Genomic DNA, 24712 nt, shown 5'->3' with positions numbered 1-24712 from the left:
CAGTCCTTGGCTGATGCCCTTACTGCTGAAGTTAGTTTCTCTGGCTTCACCTTACTGCTTGCAGACAAAATAGCGAAATAGCTGGCTATCAGGAGATGGTAGTGCGCATGTAAGAGCTGGTTCAAATGCTTATTGCCTTATCTGCTTTTTTTTAGAGACAGCCGCACAACCGGAAGAGAGATTTCGTGTCATTATTTAGGTGTAAAAAATTAAAGATTGTTAACCCTGTCAAGGCCAGATGTATTATTGGAGGTTGGTAGAAAGGATTTTTTACATAAATGTTTTTTGCGTAACTGGTCCTTTAAATAGTTAGGAAATAAATGCTTAAATACATGGGACAAATTGGCTTATATGAGCGCAGCACATACAATATTTTTCTTACAGTTGTTTATATATTTAACAATTTATTTGTAAATCGTATCTAATTGGCTGATTCTATTATAATCAGCCATTTGCAATGTACTGCTGACAGCATTGTTGAGTTGTTTGCTTTAGGAAAAAGTTAGCTTGAGAAAATGCACTATTTATATGTAAAGTTTAGTGGATATTCTTTAACCATAGCAGTTGCCTTTCAAACTCATATAACCATCAATATCTCCTTTGAAAGCCACAGACATCCTGGAGCTCAGACAGGTGATGCTACTAGAAAAAAGATGGTTTTTAGATTCATAATTCATATGAATCTGAAATGTGTCAAACTCATATCAATTCTGGACAAACACAAACTTGATAACTTTTCAGCACCTTTTTTGCACCTCTTGTGTAAATGAAATGTATAAAAAGTTAGCAGCCATAGGAAGAAGGTCTTTCTAGCAACCCCAGAGGAAAAAAAGAGCAACTACTTAAAATGACTAAAGCATAAAAATGGAATAGAAAAGATCTACAGCTGGGGGACAGAAGCCTCAAAAGTGTAAATAACTGTAAGTGCCTGGGACAAACATGACATTGCTAAAATATTGCAGATGAAATTAAAGAAAGAATTGCAGTTGGCAGAAGATGCTATTTTGCCTTCAAAAATCTGTGTTCTTCATACATCTTACACAGTCACCATAAAATAAAGATCTATAAAGCTGTGATTCAACCAGTAGTCACTTATAGATGTGAATTGTGGACCCTAACACAACAAAGTATTAATGCATTACATTTGTTTTAAAAAAGTATCTAATAAGAATGTTTGACCCAGTAAGAAAAAGACTTAGTAGAAATGGAGAAAATAGTTTGGTTTATTAAGGCACAAAGAATAAGATGACTGGGACACTTGACTAAGATGGATGAAACAAGAACAAAAAAAACAAAGAAGAAAAATATTTGACTGGGTACCAGAAAAAGGAAACCATGGCAAACTTCGTAGATGATGGAAAGATGATTTCCAAGAACACCTCACGAAAATGGGCTTAAAACTGGAGAGAGGTGACTGTAGACAGAGCCCAGTATAGATGCAGGCCAAGCCTGTCATGTTTAACCACTGAGGTGTAACTGGCAAGTACAACCTCATATGCTGGGTAATCAGGAGTATAACAATTTAACTGCAACCAGAAGCCATGATAACGTTAATGTGAGGTTTAATGTACAAGACATAATAGCAAAAACATAAGGTGCACAACAGAAACAAATAAATATACACAAGAACAGGTGTAGGAGAAATACTAGAGCATGGGAATCGGTCAAGGAACAAGGTACCAGGAAGGGACTCAGGAACAAGAAGTCAGGCGGGGATTTAGGCACAGGAACAAAATACACAGGAGAGCAAGAAGAGGACTTCATGTCCAAGCAACCCTAAGTTGCCAGAGGCTGCTTATATAGACCCTAAACTTACAGACAATATAAAAGGAATATAAAAAAAAAACACATTCAAGTAATGAACAGCACCAACATAAAAAGCCTCCAGTGGCTTGGTTTGCAAGTGCAATGGCAATTCTGTTTCAGCCCAGCTCAAACCCCAACAAATCCTGACAAAGACCCATGTATGGTTGTAATGCCGATGGAGTAATAGGAAAGAAATTATTTCAGCTACTTAAAGCTCCAAATTAGCATGTTTTTTAAAGCAGGAAATGACTTGTAAATGTGCCATAATATTGAAGCTTTCAGCAAGAGTTTTATGGATAGGGCTTGTGCTGCATATGTTATTTGCATGTTGTTTTTATTAGGAATTATGTATATATTATGAATTGTGTTTTTTTTGTTATTCTTTCTATTGATAAGTTCTCTGTATAAATAAAGCTCTCACTGCCCCAGATGCCCGTTAGGCTGTGAGATAAGGATTAGTTCTTTATACAGAGGGCTTCTCAGTGTCCTGTTTATTACAACAAACCTTATACATTTCCTAAATAAAATGAAAGTATGTTTACCACAAGCCTATTCATTTAACTCATGTTGTTAAGGTTTAAGAAGTGACTTCCAATGTTATAAAGATGGTCATTTTGACAAAACAAGTGAGTCCCAGTTAGGACTCATCGCTCAAAGTTCACTAAACATAGGTTGATTTACAGGGCTGCCTGTAGTTTAGTACCACATTACTTACTCAATGTCCAGAGTTAATAATAGCTAGATATTTAAAGGTGATCTCAGACCAACAATCAGTTTTTTGTTTAATAAAATTCCAAGCAACTTTAATAAGCATTAATTTACTGGGTTGAAGTTATTTGTTAATATAATTGCAATTGCTTACAAATAACTTGGAAGATTTCTTATATTATACTCCTCAATTGACCCTTTACCTTCAGCTATCCCATTGAACCCCATTGTTACATACAGTAATGATACACCAGGAGTCAGAAATGGTGAAAATGGCCACAGCATTTATTAACATTTTGTCAAATAAATAGGACCTTGCCAGACTCTCCCAAGGCAATATTCAAAGCCAGAATTCCATAAGAGATCGCTACTATGCTCTGCCACTCCTCACTTGAGATCAGCACTATGTCATTATATCCACCATGGAATATTAGGCTGCCTCTACCTACAGAGAGGATGGCCCCAAACTCTGCTATGAGCAAGAGCTGCATCTCCTAACATGAGAGAAGTTCAGCAGCCCTACTGTCGGTCCAGAATCTGCAGTGTGTTGATGATAGGAAATCCAAGCAGGCTGTCACCTAGCACAAGCAGTAGTAGCGTCAGTATCAATTAACCCACTGTGCAGTCACAGGAGAGAACCTCCTTTTTCCCTTTTCTAAATTTACCTGTGCAGTACTCTGGCAAGGTCCTACCACTGCTGTGACAAATAAAACTTAAAATACATTATCATATGTCCACTGTTTTGATCCAGAGGAAGACAAAAAACCCAGCCTGAAGCCACTGCCAATTATGCCTCAAGAGGGAAAAAATGCCTTCCTGACCCCAATGGCGATCGGAAACATTCCCTGGATCAAGCATTTGACATTCATTAAAATGGACTAGTAACATGCAAACGTTCTCATGTTTATATTGTATAACTATACCAAAACCACAATATAACAATACATGCAGGAATACATCCACATTTGCTTAATAGATAATATGACAGCATAAAGAGAAATTCCTGACATTTCACAAAATATGCAAAAAAGGGGAGGGTGGGTGGTATGTACCTGCTCAGAATATAAGTAAGTGAACTGCTTCTTCCCCTGACATCACATCCCTGTCTTTCTCCGCCCCCAGCCTGGCATTTCCCTGCCTTACTGATTCCTACTCACAGCTACATCTGATTTGCCAGTCTTTAAATATAAACCAGTGTAATCTGTCTGCTGGTAATTCGGATCCCTTGTCATGCAGCCCCAGCGTTTATAGCTCCAGGGCTTTCCTTTACATTTTCTTTTTTTTTGCAAAACTATGTTGAGGTCCCCTTTAAAGAAAATGCATGTGTTTCTCACATTCCTACATCTGCTTTACTTTGCACACCTTAAAGGAAAACTATTTTCCCCCGAATAATGTAGGTCTCTCTAAAATATATATCATACAACAGCTCATATCTAAAACCCTGCTTCACGTAAATACTGTAAACCATTTTCATAATAATAAACTTTTTTAGTAGTATGGGTCATTGGGTGATCATAAATAGAAAATTGCCATTTTAAAAAATAAGAGTCGCCGACTGGGATCCTATGATTCACGGTGCACACAAACAAACCGAACAAACCATACATGTTAGGTCATATGAGAAAATTAACAGTTCTTTTGCTTCCACACTTCTTCCTGTTACAGTTAGAGCTGTGTTATTTCTGGTCAGGTGATCTCTGAGGCAGCACACAGACCATCACAAAATGGTAGTTTACAAGACACGTAAAAGGGCAATATTTACTTAAATATATACAGTATACCAGTTTGGTAAGATTCTTTAATATAATAAATCGAAAGGATGGTTCTCCATATAGTAAATAATTACTCACCACATAAAGGTGCACCACCCTGAGCCCTCAGCATGGGAAGTGACCAAACTGAAAATCCTTTGGAGCAGACACTCAATAAGGGTAATCTTCCACCATGCAGTTGAATCACAATAACCTATTTCACTTTGATTCAACTGCCTGGAGGAAGATTGCCTTTATCGAGTGCCTGCTCCAAAGAATTTAAGATTCTTTAATATGCCACTTCATTTAATATAAACTATCTGTTGCTTAAGTTTTAGTTTTGGGGGTAGAGTTTTCCTTTAAGTGACTGTTAGGAGGGTTGCATGATGAGAGTTCACTGCCATTAGCACTGGTGGCACTAAATTTAATAAGGTTTTATTTTCATAAAGTTATAACCAAACTAAACACATGATCACAAATTCAGGTCACTCTGTGTACAGATTAAGGGGCAAATGTGGCAAATGTATAGGTTAACTGGGCATTAGATCCACAAATATCCTCTACAATGTATCCTGTAACAGAGCATAGTGATGTGATTTGCTTCACCTGACTAACTGAAATGTGTGTATAATTAGAAAAATGTATTCCATGAAGTAAAAAATTAGGTTATTAGAAGCCAGCCCCATGTTGTAGAAAAAGCACTACACCTTGTTCCTTTATATGGTTACATGGTCATAAACCTCCTTGGTGACTTATACTATTGTTTTATTTTACAACAGGAGGTACAATATTCTCGGTCTTCTCTTTTGGCAAATTTTCTTTTATTGAATCCACCATGTTTCAGATGTTACCCACTGTGGTACATAAATTGAACCATATCTTTTATCAATGTTTCTACACTTTTCCAAACAACCAAAAATGCCCCATTTAGACATTTTTGTCACACAATGCTTAAAAGGTTCTGCTGATTACAAATCTGTTGTCATTAAGTCCATTACCTTGTAATGGTTAACAGGCATTGCTAAATGGAAAAGAAAATGGTCTTTTTCCTGGTGAATTATTTATGCTTAAATTACTGTGTGAAGAATGTTACCGTTCGCTGCCTGACTTATGTAACAGCAGTTGGGGTTACATCATTTTCCATTAAACCTGGCATAAAAATATGACATCCTAATATAAACAAACGCTGCTTTTTTTTTTTTACAAATTTTATTCAGCTTTATTAAAGATGAGTTTTGCGCTAGAAAGTGGTTTGTTAAACTAATGACAGAAGAAAGAAGCTCAAAATAAATATTAACTTGGTGTTCATGCATAATTCATTTTGATAGTCTACATGTATTCAAACCAAATCACTCTTGTCATAATTCATGAATAGAACCCAGAGATAATCTATGGCAATATTATGCCTTCCTCAGAATGTAGCTTGTAGATTTTTTTTTTTCATGTATGACATTTCAGAATTAAGTAATCTTGTACTTATAGAACAGATGTGCTGACTTTTCGTCTTAAAATTCTTTGCTGCTAAACAATGTGAAATAAGTCAATAACTTGAAAAGTTTGATGTGCCAACTAATTTAGATAAACACAGCAGGGGCCACACACAGGCGTCCAGAGGTCAGAATCATACATAGGGAAGATTTATCAATAATTAAGAAAAAGTCTTTGTTCTTCACCAGTGATTAATTCTTAGGTAATCTGGCTATCAAGCTGTTTCAGTGGAGCTCGAGCTATGGAAGAAAGCACTGAACGTTGATAAATCTGCCACAGTGTATCAGCGCTGACTTTCCCCCCTATTTATTAATAAGTTTTTCTGGAAATTTCTTGTGTGGGTAGAAAATTGTAAAAAAATATCAAATTGTATGAATTTTTTGGATTTGTAGCCAAAAATATTTAGTTTTTCAGATTTGACCCCCAAAACCTGCAACTTTTTAGGATTTTGACTCCCAAAAATCACAAAATCTTTGGATTAGTGAACGAAACCCAGAGCAAATAAGGATATCAACGGGACATCTGTCGTTGATTCCCACATGAACTTGGCAGGTCTGACTTGGAGTATTTTTTATTCTGACTTTTAACACAATCAGGGTGTGTAAATCACGGAAAATTATAGTTTTTTTTTTTTCAACGAAAAAATTGTGTTTTTAAAAGTTTGACTAGAAAAAAAATCGGACTTAGATAACCCCCTAAAAATAATCAATGCTGTTCAATCAAATTTCCAATAATTCTAAAAAGTGTATTCAGCAGGGCTGGGCCAGGCATCCGTTGCAACCCAGACAACCTGACTGGACACGTTGCTCCCCTCCCCGCAACGCCCCTAATTCCTTTTTAAAGGACTCTAATTCATCAGCCAGAACAACTGCTTGAGGGAGAGAATTATAAAAAACACAACTTTCACAACTTAAAATAAACCTTTCTTCTAATTTAAGGAATATTCTCACATCTTTATTTATATATCGTTATTTTTTACTCACTTAAGGGCCTTATAAATATTATATACTATCCAACCTTGCCCAAGATAACCACAACTTTACATTTCCTTAGTAGATTAGCTCTTTACTGCACTCTCTCTTTTATTAATATCACTTTTGAAAACTGAATAGTTATACACTGGATATTCCAGAAAGCCGTAGCAGAGGTTTGTAAAGAAACCCCTCCCATGAATCCCTTTTAATACATTACAATGCCTTTCTGGCACATTGCTTGCTACAGTTAAACAGCTAGGGGCCGATTCATTAACTTCGAGTGAAGGATTCGAAGTAAAAAAACTTCGAATTTCGAAGTGTTTTTTTGGGCTACTTCGACCATCGAATGGGCTAGTTCGACCTTCGACTACGACTTCGAATTGAAGGATTCGAAGTAAAAATCGTTCAACTATTCGACCATTCGATAGTCGAAGTACTGTCTCTTTAAAAAAAACTTCGACCCCCTAGTTCGGCAGATAAAAGCTACCGAAGTCAATGTTAGCCTATGGGGAAGGTCCCCATAGGCTTGCCTAAGTTTTTTTGATCGAAGGATATTCCTTCGATCGTTGGATTCAAATCCTTCGAATCGTTCGATTCGAAGGATTTAATCGTTCGATCGAAGGAATAATCCTTCGATCATACGATCGCAGAATTTGCGCTAAATCCTTCGACTTCGATATTCGAAGTCGAAGGATTTCAATTCCTAGTCGAATATCGAGGGTTAATTAACCCTCGATATTCGACCCTTGATGAATCGGCCCCCTAATGTCGTTTATACACAAGTACACATAGGCCTTATTTTATCAAGGATTTGCCTGACTTAGTCCCATTAAATTTATAGGTAGACAGCATTATTTCGCATTACTGAACGTCATCTAAAATGTAGCCTCCTGAGATCAAACCAAGATATCACAAATGGATGCAATTGGCCTTCATAGGCTTGTATTATTGACAAACATGGATATTAAAGTTGCATATAAAAGGAGAACTTTACAATTATCAGTGCAATTTATCAGTTATATTCTTGTAATTATTTTGCTATTTGTTTACCTTTAAGAAGAAGGCTCAACAAACATGTCTGTGCCATTTACAGTTTTGAACCTGTTCATCATTGGTTTGGTAAGATCGGTGTTCTTTTGAACACTTTTCCATCAGAGTACTGCCCTGCTGTGCTTTGCAACAGAAGAACAAAAGATGACCAAGGACAGTCATCTTCTGCTGTATAAGCAGTGACGAGCACACAGAGAACATTTCTTTCCTATGAAAATCTCTATAAGAGAGAAATATAGTTTCATACACTGTAATCCTTACCGCATTGCATTGTTTTGTGCTCGAGAAGACACATTTTTGAAGTTTTTAGTTTTTCTGCTGCTTTTTTGCTTCCCATCATATCTTTGTTTCCTTTAATTTCCCACATATGCCTATTCACCAGGTGCAAATAAATTCTGTTCTGTGTGCCTTTCCTCCTGCTTTAGCCACTTACAAATAGTAAGAATTTGATCTTTTAGAGCACAGAGCAGAATCCGGCTGGCCATGCATGGGCTGGAATACTGTAAGTTTGCTGATCCTCTGGACCAAGTCAGCAGCTTACTGGGGCCTGACAATTGGCTTTTCTTAACTACTGTATATCTGCCAGTAAATCAGACAGATCATCAAATCATGGAGTAGCTTTCAATTACCTTGTGTGTCCTGTTTAGCTCAAGAAATAACAAAATCGACAGATTTCTTTGTGATTAAAATAATAGGTAAAATATGTGCAGTGCAAGCCTCACTCATTGTTGAGTATAGAGTATACTGCCCATTTAAATGGCAACTAACAAGAAAATGATCACACGAGTTCAATACAAAGGATAGGACCAGGGCAGGGCAGAATACAGGAGTACAGAATATAAAACAGAAAAACAGAGCAGCCAAGAAAGCAGATTTGACTTACAACAGGTATTGAATGAGCTGGTAGTAAACTCATAGCACCTGCAACTAGATTAATAACAATTGAACAGTGGTACTGCAGTCTGTATAGTAAACTATGATTATTTGGTTCAAATTCACCTAGGAAGGAAAACCTTGATGACAAAAGGATTGGAAATTTAGCAGAATGTTGTATATCTACAACAAGCTAGTCAAAAAGGTTTTGTTTCTGTGAGTGACTTTGATTTTGCATTAGTAAGCCATGTTTAATTTCCCTTGCCTGAAATTGTATTAAAGCAGTAATATAAGCATGATAGTATTGGTTATTTGATGGTATTTATTTTAGTATGTTTAAAATAGCCTACAAAAAATATAATTGTGATATAAATATTAATAGAATGAGTAATTATTTGGCTTTTTGCCAGACAAGACATTTTTTTTTACTTCTTAGCAAAAAGCCAATAGCATGAGTTATATAGCACACCTACTAAATTGACTGCTTGACATAATAAACTACACTGTGCAATATTAAAAAGTAAAAGGTATGGGCTACATCTGGTCTCTCCATTCGTGCACCACTGAAGCACATCAAAAGCAGCCAAGCAGCATAATAAGAGAATATTCACAAGTTATTTCTTAGCATGCATTTTTAATAGAATACATTATTGTCTGCATATCTTGATTCACACACATACATTTTTAACAACACACTAAAATAAATCACGCCTTATTTATTAAGCCCAAAGGGATGTAGGGAAAATAGAATTACTGTACATCAAAATAAGAAATACATTTCCATTCACTTTAAAGAATATTATTAATCCTACATACTGAATTTTCACCCTGAGGTCCTCTGCAGACCTGTGAATTTGAAGATTCTTTGTCTTTTCTAATCTATGTAGCCCATCTTGAAGGCTTCAGGCTGGTGAGGATATTGGGTTATTTTTGGAAACATCCCTAAAAAGCAATATTTTTTAACAAATATTTTGTATCTTGATCACTTGCTAAAGGGTATCTTTACACCTCCTCCTTGTCTGCCCTTGTGTGCTGCTTAGTTAATTTTTATGTACAGTATGCAGTTTTTGTCAACATGTGTTCTTTTCTGACCCAGAGCTCCAAGCATACTCAGTTAGCATGTGTTACCTATGTCTGCAATGCTGACTAGTACATGTACCGTACCTGTTATCCAGAATTCTTGGGACCTGGGGCTTTCTTTCCATAATTTAGATCTTCATACTGAGAGTCTACTAGAAAATCATGTTAACATTAAATAAACCCATTAGGCTGGTTTTGTTTTCAATAAGGATTAATTACATCTTAGTTTGGATCAAGTACAGGGAACCCTTTTATTATTACAGAGAAATTATTATTATTACAAAACATTTTTTTTAAAAAAATTTGGATTATTTATATAAAATGTAGTCTATGGGAGATGGCCTTTCTGTAATTCAGAACTTTTGGGATAACGGGCTTCTCGATAACGGATCCCATACCTATACTGAAATGCAATTCCCAGCATTGCCAATTAACCTTTAGAGCTATAAAATAGCAGACAAATAACCCTGTTTTATTGTATGTTCTATTTATTTTATATTTGTCCCTCATCACTTCAGATGAAATAAAAATGTTACAAAATGTTTTTTTTCTTAAACAATGCACTTCCAAATTCTTAATGCCTCTATTAATTTATAAGCACATATCAGTGCTGCCACTTTCAAGTATTTCTAGTATTTTATCCAGTGTAAGGCATTGAACATATCAAATTAAAACAGAATTTGAGGATAATATATTATTTGGGATTTTTTGCAGATTAGGACCAATCCATGTCTGAGTTTTATCTCATTGACCACAATTGCATCAGGTGTGTCACCTCCTTGAGGTTGCAGCAACTCAGGAATTATGTTTTTTTAAAAAATGCCACATTCTGTGTAAAAACCATGTCTTATGATAACAATGCTAGCATAAATTTATGTTTTTTTTGTTTTTTTTTAACATCTTAATGTTTAGCAGCTTTTTTAAGGCATAGTGCTCCAATTTATGGAAATTATGTATGTTCAAAACCCCAGGTCCCAAGCATTCCATATATATCCCATACCTGTTCATAAATAAAATTCTTCAGAATTGTCATCAGTAGGACATCAAAATATAAACATTTCCTTGGCTATCTTTAAGGCCTCATAAAAATATTGGAATATGCTTACTAACAATGCAAATTTCTCTGTAAATGTCTGTATATCTTTAATTATGCAATTTTATAGAAGAGGGGTTCGAAAGCTTGTTGTTTTTCAGATTTTTTGTTGGCAGGGCCAGAAATGTTTTATTCATTTCCATAAATGTGCTCTTATTCTGCAGTAAACTGAATGACTAATTTATCCATTTAAGTGAAAGGTAAAACCACTAGGATATGCCAATTTATGTGGCATCCCCCAGTGATTATAATGACTGATTTGTTACCCAATACCATCCCAGCACAGAACTTCTTTACTGTACTGCGAATACTCCCAGCTTGAATGAGCTTACAGGAGCAGGCAACAATTTGGCAAAAGAGAACACCGACGACCAGTTCATTTTCCAAAGGAACCAGCACAGAGGTAATAGCTCATCACTTATAATCAGTGGCACATTAATCACAAATTGGCACAACAATTCAACTTTCTGTTTCCTTTAAATATCATTATTTAAATTTACAAACTATCTTAATTACATAGTGTTCAACTTGAGACTATACAATAAAATCACAATTAATTTAAATTTAAAGAACTAAAACATAACAAATATAGCTAGTAATGCCAGATTTTAATTACTGAGCTTAATGCACCAAACTAAAGGATCAGCATACCTGTAACAGTAATGATCCAGGCCTTCAGTTGTCACAGGGTTCACCAGCTTGTGTTTTGTTAGGAATGTCAGTGTGCTCTAGGCAGCTATTGAGAGGCTAAGCTTAGGGGTTGTCACAAATGTGCTGATGCTGCAGGGCTGGTTATTAAATCCTGATGCTAATTGTTCTGGCTCAGAGCTGCTATATAGTGAGAATTTGAATTTATTACTAATCAGCCTTTTATTGTGACATTTATGGGACTATGTATGAAGTCTCTAATTTTTCTGTCAAGTTTTAAAGAGGAAAAATTCTGCTCCAAATCTGCTAAAAATTAGAATCCAAAAACCTGTTTAACATCAATGGTAGATGGTGCCTTTAACAATTGGAAGATGTTTTTGCCTTTATGATGTTTGAGAGTTTAGGGCTGTTTGGCGCTGGTTTTCGTTTAATAATTCAGACTTTTTGCATCCTAGAAGTATAATACATCTCGAAAAATGTGGTTTTTTTTCCACTAAAAAATCGGATTTTATAGTAAAAAAACACTCACATTTTTTTAGTTTTTTGCATTCAGTCTTTAATACATAACCCCCTAACTGAACATACAGGAAGGTTTCCCTAAATAGAAGTTGGCACATTTTACCTGGCACTTTAAAGATATTATACATCATTTACAGTCATACATCATTCCCATCACTTTTTTGTACAGATGTACTGTACCCAGAATTGAAATTGGGGACTGGGACCTGGGCATCATGACCACAAATAGTTACTGTAAATATCTTCCACTTCTGTGTATTATTAGGGCAAGAAATAAGACAAATAAATTGGTAACTCACTGTTACCCAGTGTTACTACTCACAGTCTACACAGAGATGGAAAATGATCTTGTTGCAGCTGATGGGAAAAGTCCATTACTCAGAGGAGGCTATTTCACACACATAGGTAAAATAAGTGCTTAGACCTTTGTTTCCATAACCCCTGCCTGCCAAGCACATCCTATTGCACAACTTATCCCCACCTTCACCTTCTGACTTCAGGGATTGGCTAGACCAACATATCAGCAACCCAAACAGACCGCCACCCTTGTTGCAGATCCCACCTATTTATGGTTTCAGAATGTCTACCTGACTGACATGTCAACCAGCCACCCAGAATGTTGCCTGGCCACCTACCTCACTGAGCTAAATTCCTGTAAGAGAAGTAGAGAGAGGAAGATATTATCTCCAGACCCCTCCCTCCTAAATTCACATCATAAAAGGTAAACTTTATTTTCCTACAGTTGTCCTGCAGCCTGGGTCTTCAGGCACTTGTGTGCCCTCCAAGTTATGCTGTGTGTGCTCATATCTGTGCTCGTGCACACCTTAGACTCCAATAGGGGAATGTAATATGTTTTGTTAGTGCAAGGGCCATTGCGAATGTTAGTGACCATGTTTGCATCTTTTTTGACCGATTATAGACCTCACCGACTGGCTTTTAATAACATTAACAGTATATGTAATAAAACTTTGCAATCGCAAAGCGTATTTTGCGACTAAAAATTTAAAGAAACTGCAGAGCAGGTAATAACGCTAACCTTTGCTAAGAGATGTAATATAGTTTTACATTGTGAGAAACATTTGTAAAAACACCATTTTAAACATTCCCCGTTAAGACTCTAAGGCTTAGAGGGAACATTATATATATTTCTGGAGAGTCAGGAGGCCTGAGCATGCACTAGAGAGCTTGGGGGACCCATCCTACCATTCCTGAAGATAAGTAGAAGCAGTCTAAAGTAGTCTTAAAGGAACAGTTCAGTGTAAAAATAAAAACTGGATAGAAAATGTTAATAATATAGTTAGTTAGCCAAAAATGTAATCTATAAAGGCTGGAATGACTGGATGTCTGACCCAGACCCAAATTTCCTGCTTTGCAATTCTCTAACTCTGAGTCAGTCAGGGACTTTAGGAGGGGCAACATGGGATATGTTCAGTGAGTTTGTAATTGATCCTTAGCAAGTCACTTATTGGTTACTGCCCGGTAACCAATCTGTGGAAACCAAAAGAGCTGCAAAGCAAGAAGTACTGTTCTGGCTCCTTTGCTAGACATCCAGTCACTCCAGCCTCTATAGATAAAATTTTAAAGACATTTGCCTGTCTATTTACACAGTTTTTGTTTTTATACTGAACAATTCCTTTAAGTTGCACTGGCTCTTTTGAGTGAAGGCACAATTAAGATTTGAGAATTAAATGTTAGCCTATTAAAGGGATTAAGAATAATGTATGTTGCCAGAAAGAAGAGAATATTAAGCTACAGTACACATACCTTAAATTCAGCTAAAAAGATCTAGTATGAGCAGGGGCAACACTTGACTAAGTATCTCAAATTCTCAAGATGAATTGTGAATAATCTTTTTTGTACCTATAGTTAATAATAATGTCAAAATAATAATAATATATAAATAGTACTACCCAATATCCTTATTTGTCTGCATAAGGAGAACATCAGTATAACTGATATGGATATTGTATTGTTGCATGTCAAGTTATTTCCGATCATACAAGATGCTTTGCAGCATACACAAGCAGTTCTAGATTTAAATGCTAGTAAGCAGGAGTACCATTTCATCATTCCTAGCACAAAGTAATGTCACATATCCTCATGATACATGCTCCCCAGACTGTTTGCTAAGGTTGTTATAAATAAACAATGATAGATGGCATTGATAATGTCCTTTTAGCTGCTGATCTATGTTATTAGACCTGCACATCGGCTCTGTATTCTGTTTCATTCGATTTTAAAACAGCACTTCTTAGATTGTATCAGTAATTAATTTTTTTGTGAATCTGCTGCAAATTGAAAATGGCTTAGCCTACTTACTCTGTGGCTTTACTGAGTAAAATGCAGTACAGCCAATAATCTTTCCCTGGCCTAACAAGCTTTCTCCTCTTACAGATTCGTGGACACTATAAAGTGCAATAAACTCAGTTAAATCATTTTAAGACTGGAACAGCTAATGCAGGGTTTGGGTCTTTTAGCATATTGTTGTCACAGTAACTAGAAACCTGTGTAGGCTTCATATTACTATTCCATGAAAGTTAGGGGCAGATTTATCAAGGGTCAAATTTAAAATTGTAAAAACTTCAAAATTCAAATAGGCCAACCGAAATGTATTAAAAAAATCAAAAGTTTTTTTTGGCCGAATAGGTCTGTTTTCAATCGAATAATTCGTTTTCAATCGAATCGCTCAATTCGAAGTAATTCGATTCGAGTTTTTCCACAAAAAAACTTTGATTTCTTAAAGTCCACAAATTGACTTCAAATAGGTTCTAGGAGATCCCCCATAGACTAAAACAGCAATTCGGCAGGTTTTAGATGGCTAATGGTTGAAGTCAAAGTTTTAAAGAGACAGTACATGATAACTTTCAATGTTTGAATTTTTTACAAATTCAAATCAAATTTGGACTATTCCCTAGTTGAAGTACACAAAAATTAGCTCGAAATTAGAATTTTTTAATTCGAATTGTCACTTTGACCTTTGATAAATCTACCCCTTAATATAAAGGAGCAACAAATATGGCTTTTCTTGTATGTATGTATGTATGTATGTATGTATGTATGTATGTATGTATGTATATGTATATGTATATGTATGTATGTATATATATATATATATATATATATATATATATATATATATATATATATATATATATATAAATAATCTAACTACATACATTTTACACTGCAAAATTCATACTAGAGAATAACATTTTCATTTTTCCAAGGGAAGGTTAATTGTACTTTTTATGTTCGAACAAGTGCTCTTTTTATGGATATTTTTAGAATTATCAATGACTTTATCAGGATAAATAAAAACACTTTTGTTGGCAAAATAATTTTGTAAAATATGGATCACTGAGGAATAGCAAACTACACATCTTTAATTGTATGTGTGTGATTTTAAAAAGTGATGGGTATAAAATTGTTGTATATAATTATAGTTATAGTACAGTTATTCCCTATTCTTATCCCTGCAGGCTACAGTGTTTTGAAACAAAAACATTTATAAACAATATAATCTGATGGTATTGCTTCTCAAAATAGATTATATGTGCTCCAGAGCATAAAAGGCTGTCCAAAGTAGCTCACCAGTTGCTGGAAAGTGACACAACCAAGTAAATCTCTGATGTTAGTTATCGCTGCTTTGCAATGCAAGAAAAATGGGAATATGATGAATATTAATGGTAGGAAGGATAAGACTATAAAGTTGAAGTCAGATATCAATCGGTTTAAGTATTTCCAGATTTTATCCACTTACCATTTACTCTTTCCCACTCAGCCAGCAAGTGATTAATGTCCCCTGCATATTTAACTTTGCATTTCATACATTTCAAGTGCATAGATTAGCTGAATTTTACAGAATATTGACTAAATATGAATCTAAGAGGCATATTTATTAAAGTTCTGATTTTAGAGGTTTTTGAAACCACAACTTAACTCTTAAAACCATCATTGTCCTTGAATTTACTAAAAGATCCAAATATAGTAGTTACATAGTTAAAGTGGGTTGAAAAAAGCCAATAAAATTCATCCCCTCCAAATGAAATCCAGCATCCATACATACACACACTGATCCCTCCATACATTCACATACTGTAAATTATATATACTGATAACTATACTAATTATAGATTTTAATATAACAATAGTCTTGGATATTATGATTGTCTAAGAAATCATCCAAGCCATTCTTAAAAGCATTAACAGAATCGGCCATCACAACAACATCCATCGGGGCATTCCACAACCTCTGCCTGCACTGTCTAAAGAGGTGGCCACTGGTGCGGTGATCCTCTTTGTGGGTAAAAAGGTCCCCTGCTATTGGTCTATAATGTCCTCTAATATAATTGTAAAGTGTAATTGCAAACGTCTTTTTTCCAGACAAAACAACCCCAACCGTGACAGTCTACCCTCATAATTTAAGTCTTCCATCCCTCTAACCAGTTTTGTTGCACTTCTCTGTACTCTCTCCAGCTCATTTATATACCTTTTAAGGACTGGAGCCCAAAACCGCACTGCACTCTCATAAAAATAAATTAAATTAGTCTGGCATGGTCTTTTACACATAAAAACAAGGTGGCACAAACTCATAGTATTATTATTATAAAAGTATAAAAATATAAAAAGTGAGAACGAAAAAAGCACTGAACATAGTAACATAGGACATAACATGTCCATCAAGTTCAGCATTTTAATTCAATTTTAACATGCCTAACTGCTAGTTGATCCAGAGGAAGGCATCTGAAGCCTCTCCAATTTGCCTCAGAGGGGGAAAAATTTGTGGAGCCAAAATAGCAATCAAACTAGTCCCTGGATCAACTTGTAATATGAGCTATCTTTCATAACCCTGTATTCCCTCCTTTGCTAAAAAGCCATCCAACCCCTTAAAACTATCTAATGTATCAGCCTGTACGACCAATTCAGGGAGAGAATTCCACATCTTCACAGCTCTCAGAATATGTAGATGGAAACTCTTTTCTTCAATTCGGAATGGGTGACCTTGTGTCAGCTGGAAAGACCTACTGGTAAATAAAGCATTAGAGAGATTATTATATGATCCCCTTATATATTTATACATAGTCATCATATCACCCCTTAAGCGCCTCTTCTCCAGCGTGAACATTCCCAATTTGGCCAGTCTTTCCTCATAGCTAAGATTTTCCATACCTTTTACCAGCTTAGTTGCCCTTCTCTGTACCCTCACTAATACAATAATGTCCTGTTTGAGAACTGGAGACCAAAACCATACTGCATATTCTAGATGGGGCCTTACCAGTGCTCTATACAGTGGAAGAATAACCCCCTCCTCCCGTGAAACAATTCCCCTTTTAAAGGGGAACTAAAGTCTAAAACAGAATAATGCTAGAAATACTGTATTTTGTATACTAAACATAAACATGAACTTACTGCACCAGAAGCCTAATTAAACAAACAATTTACGTTTTCAAAGTTGGCCACAGGGGGCTGTCATCTTGTAACTTTGTTAAACATCTTTGCAAGACCAAGACTATGCACATGCTTAGTGTGGTCTGGGTTTAGTTAAGCTTAGTGATCGTCACAAAACAGCACAAGTCAAATAATATCTGCCATAGAAGCCGATATAGCAAGACTTAATATTAATAATTAATAATCAGAATATGCAGACTGCACTGGGTCTGTGGATACAAATCTCTACACAATCGCCGGCTGCTTTAAAGGGAAACAAACAAAGCTGCTCAAGGTCAGGGAAGTAAGGTGGGGGCCCTGCTTCAAGGTATGATTGTTTCCCTGCAGATCAGTTAGGGAACGTCTGAAGTTTCCTATCTGCAGCTGCCAGAGCAAGTAAAACAAAGGGGGGATTTCACTGCATACAGTCAGTTTATTATAAAAATGGTACACATTTTTTAATTAAAGTATATTGGAGATAGATTTCTTTTTCATTAAATAAAGTAAAAATGGGATTTTATTTTTTTGCCTGTACATCCCCTTTAATAAAGCTCGACCCTATTTGCCCTTGATGCTGCTGACTGGCATTGCTTGTGACAGCCAAGTTTATTATCTACAAGGACTCCAAGGTCCCTTTCCATTATGCATTTGCCTAGTGCAGTCCCATTAAAGGAAAACTATACCCCCCAAAATGTAGGTCTCTATAAAAATATATGGCATAAAACAGTTCTTATGTAAAACCCTGCTTCATGTAAATAAACCATTTTCATAATCATATACTTTTCTAGTAGTATGTGCCATTGGGTAATCATAAATAGAAAATTGCCATTTTAAAAAATGAGGGTGGCCCCCTGGGATGATACGATTCACTATGTACACAAACATACCATACTTGTTAGGTCACATGAGCCAATCAACAGACTGTCTGAGTTCTGTCTTTTGCTCCAACACTCCTATCTGTTCCTTTAAGGGTATCCCAGGTGCATTTATCAACATTGAATCCCATTTGCCACTTAGCTGCCCAGATTGTCAAGATCATGTTGCAAGGATGCCTCATCCTGGATAGAATTATTGGGCTGGATAGTTTTCTGTCATCTGCAAACACTGATACATTTCTTTAGGGGCTATTCTCATTTGCAGCAAGTATATCCGCTCCTTGTTGCTTTTTTTTTTTTTTTGCTTCGTACAAACCTTTGGGTGGTATGTATACTATTACTTTGTATATCATTGCTGTATAAACTTAACTTTTGTTAACACAATTCTATATTGCCAAATTGTTTTAAACGGTAAAAGATTTTTTTGATACCACCTGAGTCTATATTTGAAAAATTCTTTTGAGAGTGCATAACCTATTGTATGGTATATTGATTGTATGGTCTCTCTGTGTAGGGGGGACCTTGGTTTTTTGCACCTCTAGCGCATATTTTTGCCAGATATCTAATTATATGGTGTGCCCTCCGTTCATCCACATTTCAATGTACTATTAACAACCACCCTCAGTACCCGATCCTGTATCCATTTCCCTATCCATGTGCAAATGATATAATTGCCAGGCTGAGATCATAATCCCTTTTTAAATATTGGAATGACATCAGATTTTTTCCAATCCATACCAGATAAAAGTGATTCTGAGAAAATCAGAAATAGGGGCTGGTTCAAAACTGAACTAAGCTTTCTTGGAACCCAGGGGTGTATGCCATCTGGCCCTGGCACCTTGATAACATTCATTTTTATTAAAGCTTTATGAATCATATACTGAGTCATCCACTGACTAGATTGAGCTGAGCCAACAGTGCAGCTATGAAGGGAGCCTGGGAACTCAGACTCCTCTATTGTATACACTGAAGAAAAGACCTGATTTAAAACATTTGCCTTTTCTGTATCTGTTAAAACCATACTGGTATCATTATTTGAAGGAGCAACACTCTCAACCCGCATCTTTTTACTATTAATATGTTTATAAAACTTTATGGGTTAGACTACGCCTCAACCACAATGCACTCCTCATTTCCTTTCTTTGCCTTCCAGATTGCTGTTTTACTTTTATTATAGTGTTTATATTAATTAAATGCAGTTTCTGTCCCCACAGACTTGTAGTTTTTAAAAGCCTTTCTCTTCTTTCCTATTAACGTCTTTACTTGTATATTAAGACACAAATGGTGATTCTTAGGCGCAGATTTACAAAAGGGCGAAGTGGCAAATACTGGCAACAATTTGCCAGCGTTACGGCCCGCAGGGACATCAGCAATTTACTAATAGGTGCAGACCCCAATTTGTTAGCGAAAGAGATGGGTGCTAGCGCTCATTCCCACTCTATCGCGAATGGATAAAAGATATGAATACCTCAAAACCCCCTAAAAATGTTTGCTTTTTGGACAATTCCTCGAGAAGAAAAAAAAATCTAAAATTCAGATTTGATTTAAAGTGGTCCAATAAGATCAGCACAGCTCCCATAGACTAAACAACTTTTACTTGGAAAAGTCTGGTATCAAAGGTTTTTGGTTTTTTTCACTTAATAAATTCTGAATCTTTAGAGCTTTTAAGAAATATAGGAAAACCACAAATTTTTCGAGATTTGTGGAAAAAAAATGCAATTTGATTGTTTGTAAATGGGCCCCTAAGTGTTGCAAGTTCCTTCAATAAAATATGGAATATTTCAGAACTCCCATGGATTTCTGTCTAATGTCTTTATAAAAATTGTTATACAGTGCTGTGCACAATGTGTTTGTGTAATAAAACACAAGGGGTAAGCAATAAAAGACACAATGTTTGCCCAGGTGCAGTAATAGCAAACAATCTGATGTTTTTTTAAAACAGAGGATTAGATTATATGATATCTGATTATTGGTTACAATAGGCTACTAGATCTGTATCAAACTTTGCACCTTTTATTACTTTACCTCCACCCCAGCTTTAAAATGAATGAATGGTTATTAAAGTGTGCCTATTTTTGTTGACAAAAAAAACAGGTGCCATGTTACAGTGCACTTGCTCTTTGTTTTGTAGCTGTCACATCAAGTGGAACCCTTTGTTCATCCCTTATGTGGCACCACATAAGAGGTATCCATATGTATGCCCCTTACTCGCAAGCAGTGACGGGCGAATAAATTTGCCAGGCATGGATTCGCAAGAATTTCCATGTTTCGCCACCAGCGAATAAATTTGAATCAAAAAAAAAAATTGTTGCGAGTGACTAAAAAGTTGTAGTGTGTCAAAATTATTTGGACACACATTATTTGGACACCAAATAATTTTGCATTTGGACAAAATAGTCGCGCGTATAAAAATTGACGCTCACGTCAAAATTGTCATGTGTCAAAATTATTTTGACGCCAATTGACTTCAATGCGTTTCACACTGCGTTTTGCAGTAAATTTGCAAAATTTTCGGCGAAACAATACAGATTCGCTCATCGCTACTTGCAAGTCATACAAGAGGTGAAAGGATGGAAAACTATGGGTGCAAGGTACTCTTGTACACCTACTCAGTATATAAATGAGCTCTTTATTGATATACACACTCAATATAACTGAGTAAACTTTAAACCAATAGCAACAGAATACCTCAGTGAGCCTCTTATAAACCTGGTTACTAGGTTTTTGTGCAAAGTCAAGTAAATTATCTGTTGGGAGTTATACAGATAAATCAGGCTTAATGCATGCATGCTACATATAAAGCAGCACCTTTGTGTGTTAAATGTGTCATGACTCGGGATTAATTGAATGCTTTAATTAGATGGGATGCTGTGACGCAATTTTCTGTGTTATGGGATAAATGGGATATCTGTGTTTAGTTATGCTGTGTCAAACACACAAACCAAAGTGGCTGCATCTGTATGTGCATTGATCTATCAAGAAATTGAAGCTTGTTCAGAGCCTTAAGCAGCCAACTCATATAACACTAACCTTATGGAAAATTATGAAAAAATTATGAAAACTTGTCACATGTTAAATATTTGGGAGGAATTGTCTGTAGTTATTAATACTATTCTGAAGATCTGTGTCACGTTGCATTTGTTTATGTAAATTCAGTCTACAGATAGATGTGTATAGAGGGCAAAGTATAATTCATAATGTCCTCCCTTTCTCTTTTTCTGCAGATGGTAAAGAAGTGAAGGTGGGAGAGTATAATGCTGTAGCAGACAGCCTGGAATTGATCAATGACACCATCAGATTTCAAGGTACTCTATCTCATGGCAAATTACTCTATGAAGCACACAACCCACCATTCAGAGGGCTAAAAAACATACAATTCTGCTAATCAATTGCATTGCTGTATCCCCTGGAAAGTCATCAGCTGATCAAAACTGGTAGATAAATGTATCAAGAAAATAAAAATAAACATATAAAATAACAAGGGACAGTACAAAGGGACCATTTTTCAAGAAGACATGAAAAGGCACTATTTAACATTAGTTCAGGTGAATACATAAGTATGTTATATGCTTTTCATGATTTTTGTTAAGTACACTACACATTCTTCTCTAGTTGGAACTGAAGAGGTTAAATAACTGCAAACAGAACAGTTAAATGTTTTCTGCTGGTCTTGGTCTTGTTAATATTACTACCAAGTACTTAGTGAACATAATTCTAAATGCATAGCTCCTCACATAGAAGACTAATTATGAGTATTGGAAAGACCGATAGTACCATTTACAAAACTGCATGGGGTATGAAAATAATTTTGCTTCCTTAAAGGAGAAGGAAACCCAGTCGGAGCAAAAGCCCTCCCCCCCCTCCCCTGTGTTGCTTCCCCTCCCTCCTCCCCCCTGGCCTACCTGTCTCGCTGGGCAAATGCCCCTAACTTATTACTTACCCTTCTGTGCCGGTCCAGTCTACGGAGTTCACAGACGCCATCTTCTTCCAAGCGATCTTCTTCCTGCTTTGGCCGGTGCATGCTCAGTAAATTCCGGTCAAAGCAGGAAGAAGATCGCTTGGAAGAAGATGGCACTCCATAGACTGGACCTGCGCAGAAGGGTAAGTAACAAGTTAGGGGCATTTGCCCAGCGAGACAGGTAGGCCAGGGGGGAGGAGGGAGGGGAAGCAACACAGGGGAGGGGGGAAGGGTTTTTGCGCCAACTGGGTTTCCTTCTCCTTTAAAGACAGTAATTTAACCCCATGCAGTGTCAAGCAGAGACTAAAAGTGCATGGCCCTTGGCTGGCTGTAGTGCAGGAAACACAATACAGTCCTAACTAGGGTGGAATCCCTGTTGTGTGATTGCGCATCCGTTTGTTTAATACTTGTGCAAGGTGTAATTATATATTTTTATACAAAGTCCTAACTCACTGATCTTGAACGGCATAATCGTTAAGAAGAGATTGCCATAAGTAGGGGAAGTTAGGTTAAAAAAAAAACACAAATGTCCATCAAGTTCAACCTTTTAAGTCATTTAAATTCCCCCCTCCAAAGGTGCAGACTATGGTTGGGGGAATTATTTTATTTTGTTTGTTTTTATTAAATTGCCCCTGCCAGTTGTGTAGCTTGCATAGATATGAGTTTCTGACCCCTCAGGTGCATGTGTCCTAGCTGTAGCTGGAGTAATTTGAAAAAAAAAAAAAACGACTGTTTCAAAAGTGCGGGCTTTATTATTTATTACTTTAGTGTAACAGGTGCCCTTTAACTAGATGATAAAGACCCCCTATCTCACGCATGGACCTAATTTATTAATGCCTTTGATATAGGTGCCACAGCAATACGGGATGCTGAATCTGGCACGAGTTATCTGTGGGCAGGCGTGTCCTTATAGCCTGTCATTGGCATGATAAATAGAGAGTTATATTCTTAATTATTTTCAAAACTAGCGAAGGCAAGAATAGTGAATGTTATTGGAAGGTATTTATGTTGCCCCTGGGCAGAAGTTCAAGAGAGGAGAACAGAAACCTGTTGCAATTCAGAGGAAAGCAGTGTGTAAAGTGCAAATGTATGGGCAGTTTAAGCCATTTCTGCACTAAGCACATTTGGGGTGGCACTGTGACATGATCATATAAAGGTGGTTTAATGCTTATGTTTTAGGTTTAATATGATCCCATAAAAAAAGACTAAATTAAAACTTACAATAGGATATTATCATTGATGCTTAAAGATCGAAGCTTGGGAGACAGTTAACAGTTGAAAAATCATTCAGCATTGAACCTTACATATTGAAAATGTAATATAGCATGTTCAACCATATATTAGATTCTAAAAATATTTTCTAGACATTGATTCATCCCCAGAAGAGGGAAAGCATTCATAATAGAATTATCTAACAACATTCTTCTCTTAACTGATGATGTGCTGAAAGCTTACTTCAAGAATTCACTCTAATGGAATTCGAAATAAGAATGTTCAGCTACAAACCCAATTACACTATGGGTTTAAGCCCTGTGGGCAATGTAACACAGTGAAGTGATGAAATCTACCAGACTGAGGTAGAGGTAGTATTATGTACAAAAGGCAAAGTGGAATCTGTAAATGAGTTATAGTTAATACGCTTGTAAGGGGGAATTACCAACTGAAGATCCCCTCACATTAAAGAAGATCCAAACTTTTCTTGGTGCAAACACTCCAACTTTTATTTCTTCTGATTTGTCACACTCAGGCAAAATTACATACAAACAGACATTCAATCTGTCACAAACAGCTCCAGTCTATCTGCTTCGGCAATCCGGTACTCTCACAGACTCAACCACTTCAGCAATCTGGTGCCCCATCAGCACCCCTTTGCTATTCCAGTTGGGCTTCTTTGCTGGCAGCTTCCTGGCCCAAGACCCTCATACCCTCTCTTCTCCTATTCTAACTTCTAGAATTCCTAACTTGTGGGGTATCCACAGGGGCACTATCCCCTCTAACCTCCTCGTTGGGGCCTTGAGCAGGCCCTTACAAATTTCCTGTCCAACGCACCAAGTGCCTGGTCAACTTAAATCTTACTACCTTAGCCTATCACTATGGTCTGTCTTTTATTCTTACCGGGCCTCTTCTATCCTGTTCTTTTCTTTCCCATCACCAGACCCTTTACCCTGGGTGTGGCTCCCTTTTCTACCCCTAGGAAGAAACCAACTCCCTCTAGTGGTAGGGGAAATAATTACACTTATACTTTTGTTACACTTGCCTGCCATCTAGTGGCCATGTACCCACATTACACTTAACATTCTGCACAAACATTTTGTTCACCTCCATACATTCTTTCAGCAGAAGAAGACTCAAGAAAAATCCAGTGTTAGAAGTGAAGGTAGGAAAAAAGAGGAACAGGTAAAAAAACAGACCAGTTTGATTATGAAGGGGTTCAGTGTACCTTGTGTGTTTCTGAACAGCTA

The 24712-nt window shown here is 36.4% G+C and overlaps 1 protein-coding gene and 1 long non-coding RNA gene across 2 annotated transcripts in view; one reads left to right on the top strand and one right to left on the bottom strand.

Annotated features, from left to right (window-relative positions):
* gabbr2.S (gamma-aminobutyric acid (GABA) B receptor, 2 S homeolog) overlaps window positions 1-24712 on the top strand; it is a 338466-nt gene that overhangs the window by 228944 nt on the left and 84810 nt on the right. The window contains exon 9 of the mRNA XM_041567636.1: window positions 21517-21597. Coding sequence (XP_041423570.1) covers window positions 21517-21597 — 81 coding nt within the window. The remainder of the gene's footprint in view (window positions 1-21516; window positions 21598-24712) is intronic.
* The window catches only part of LOC121395083, a 226075-nt gene that overhangs the window by 146283 nt on the left and 55080 nt on the right, over window positions 1-24712 (bottom strand). The window lies entirely within an intron of this gene.

Source organism: Xenopus laevis, chromosome 6S, assembly GCF_017654675.1.
Source record: "Xenopus laevis strain J_2021 chromosome 6S, Xenopus_laevis_v10.1, whole genome shotgun sequence".
Taxonomy (NCBI): Eukaryota; Metazoa; Chordata; class Amphibia; order Anura; family Pipidae; genus Xenopus; species Xenopus laevis.
This window is presented reverse-complemented; position numbering and strand designations above follow the sequence as displayed.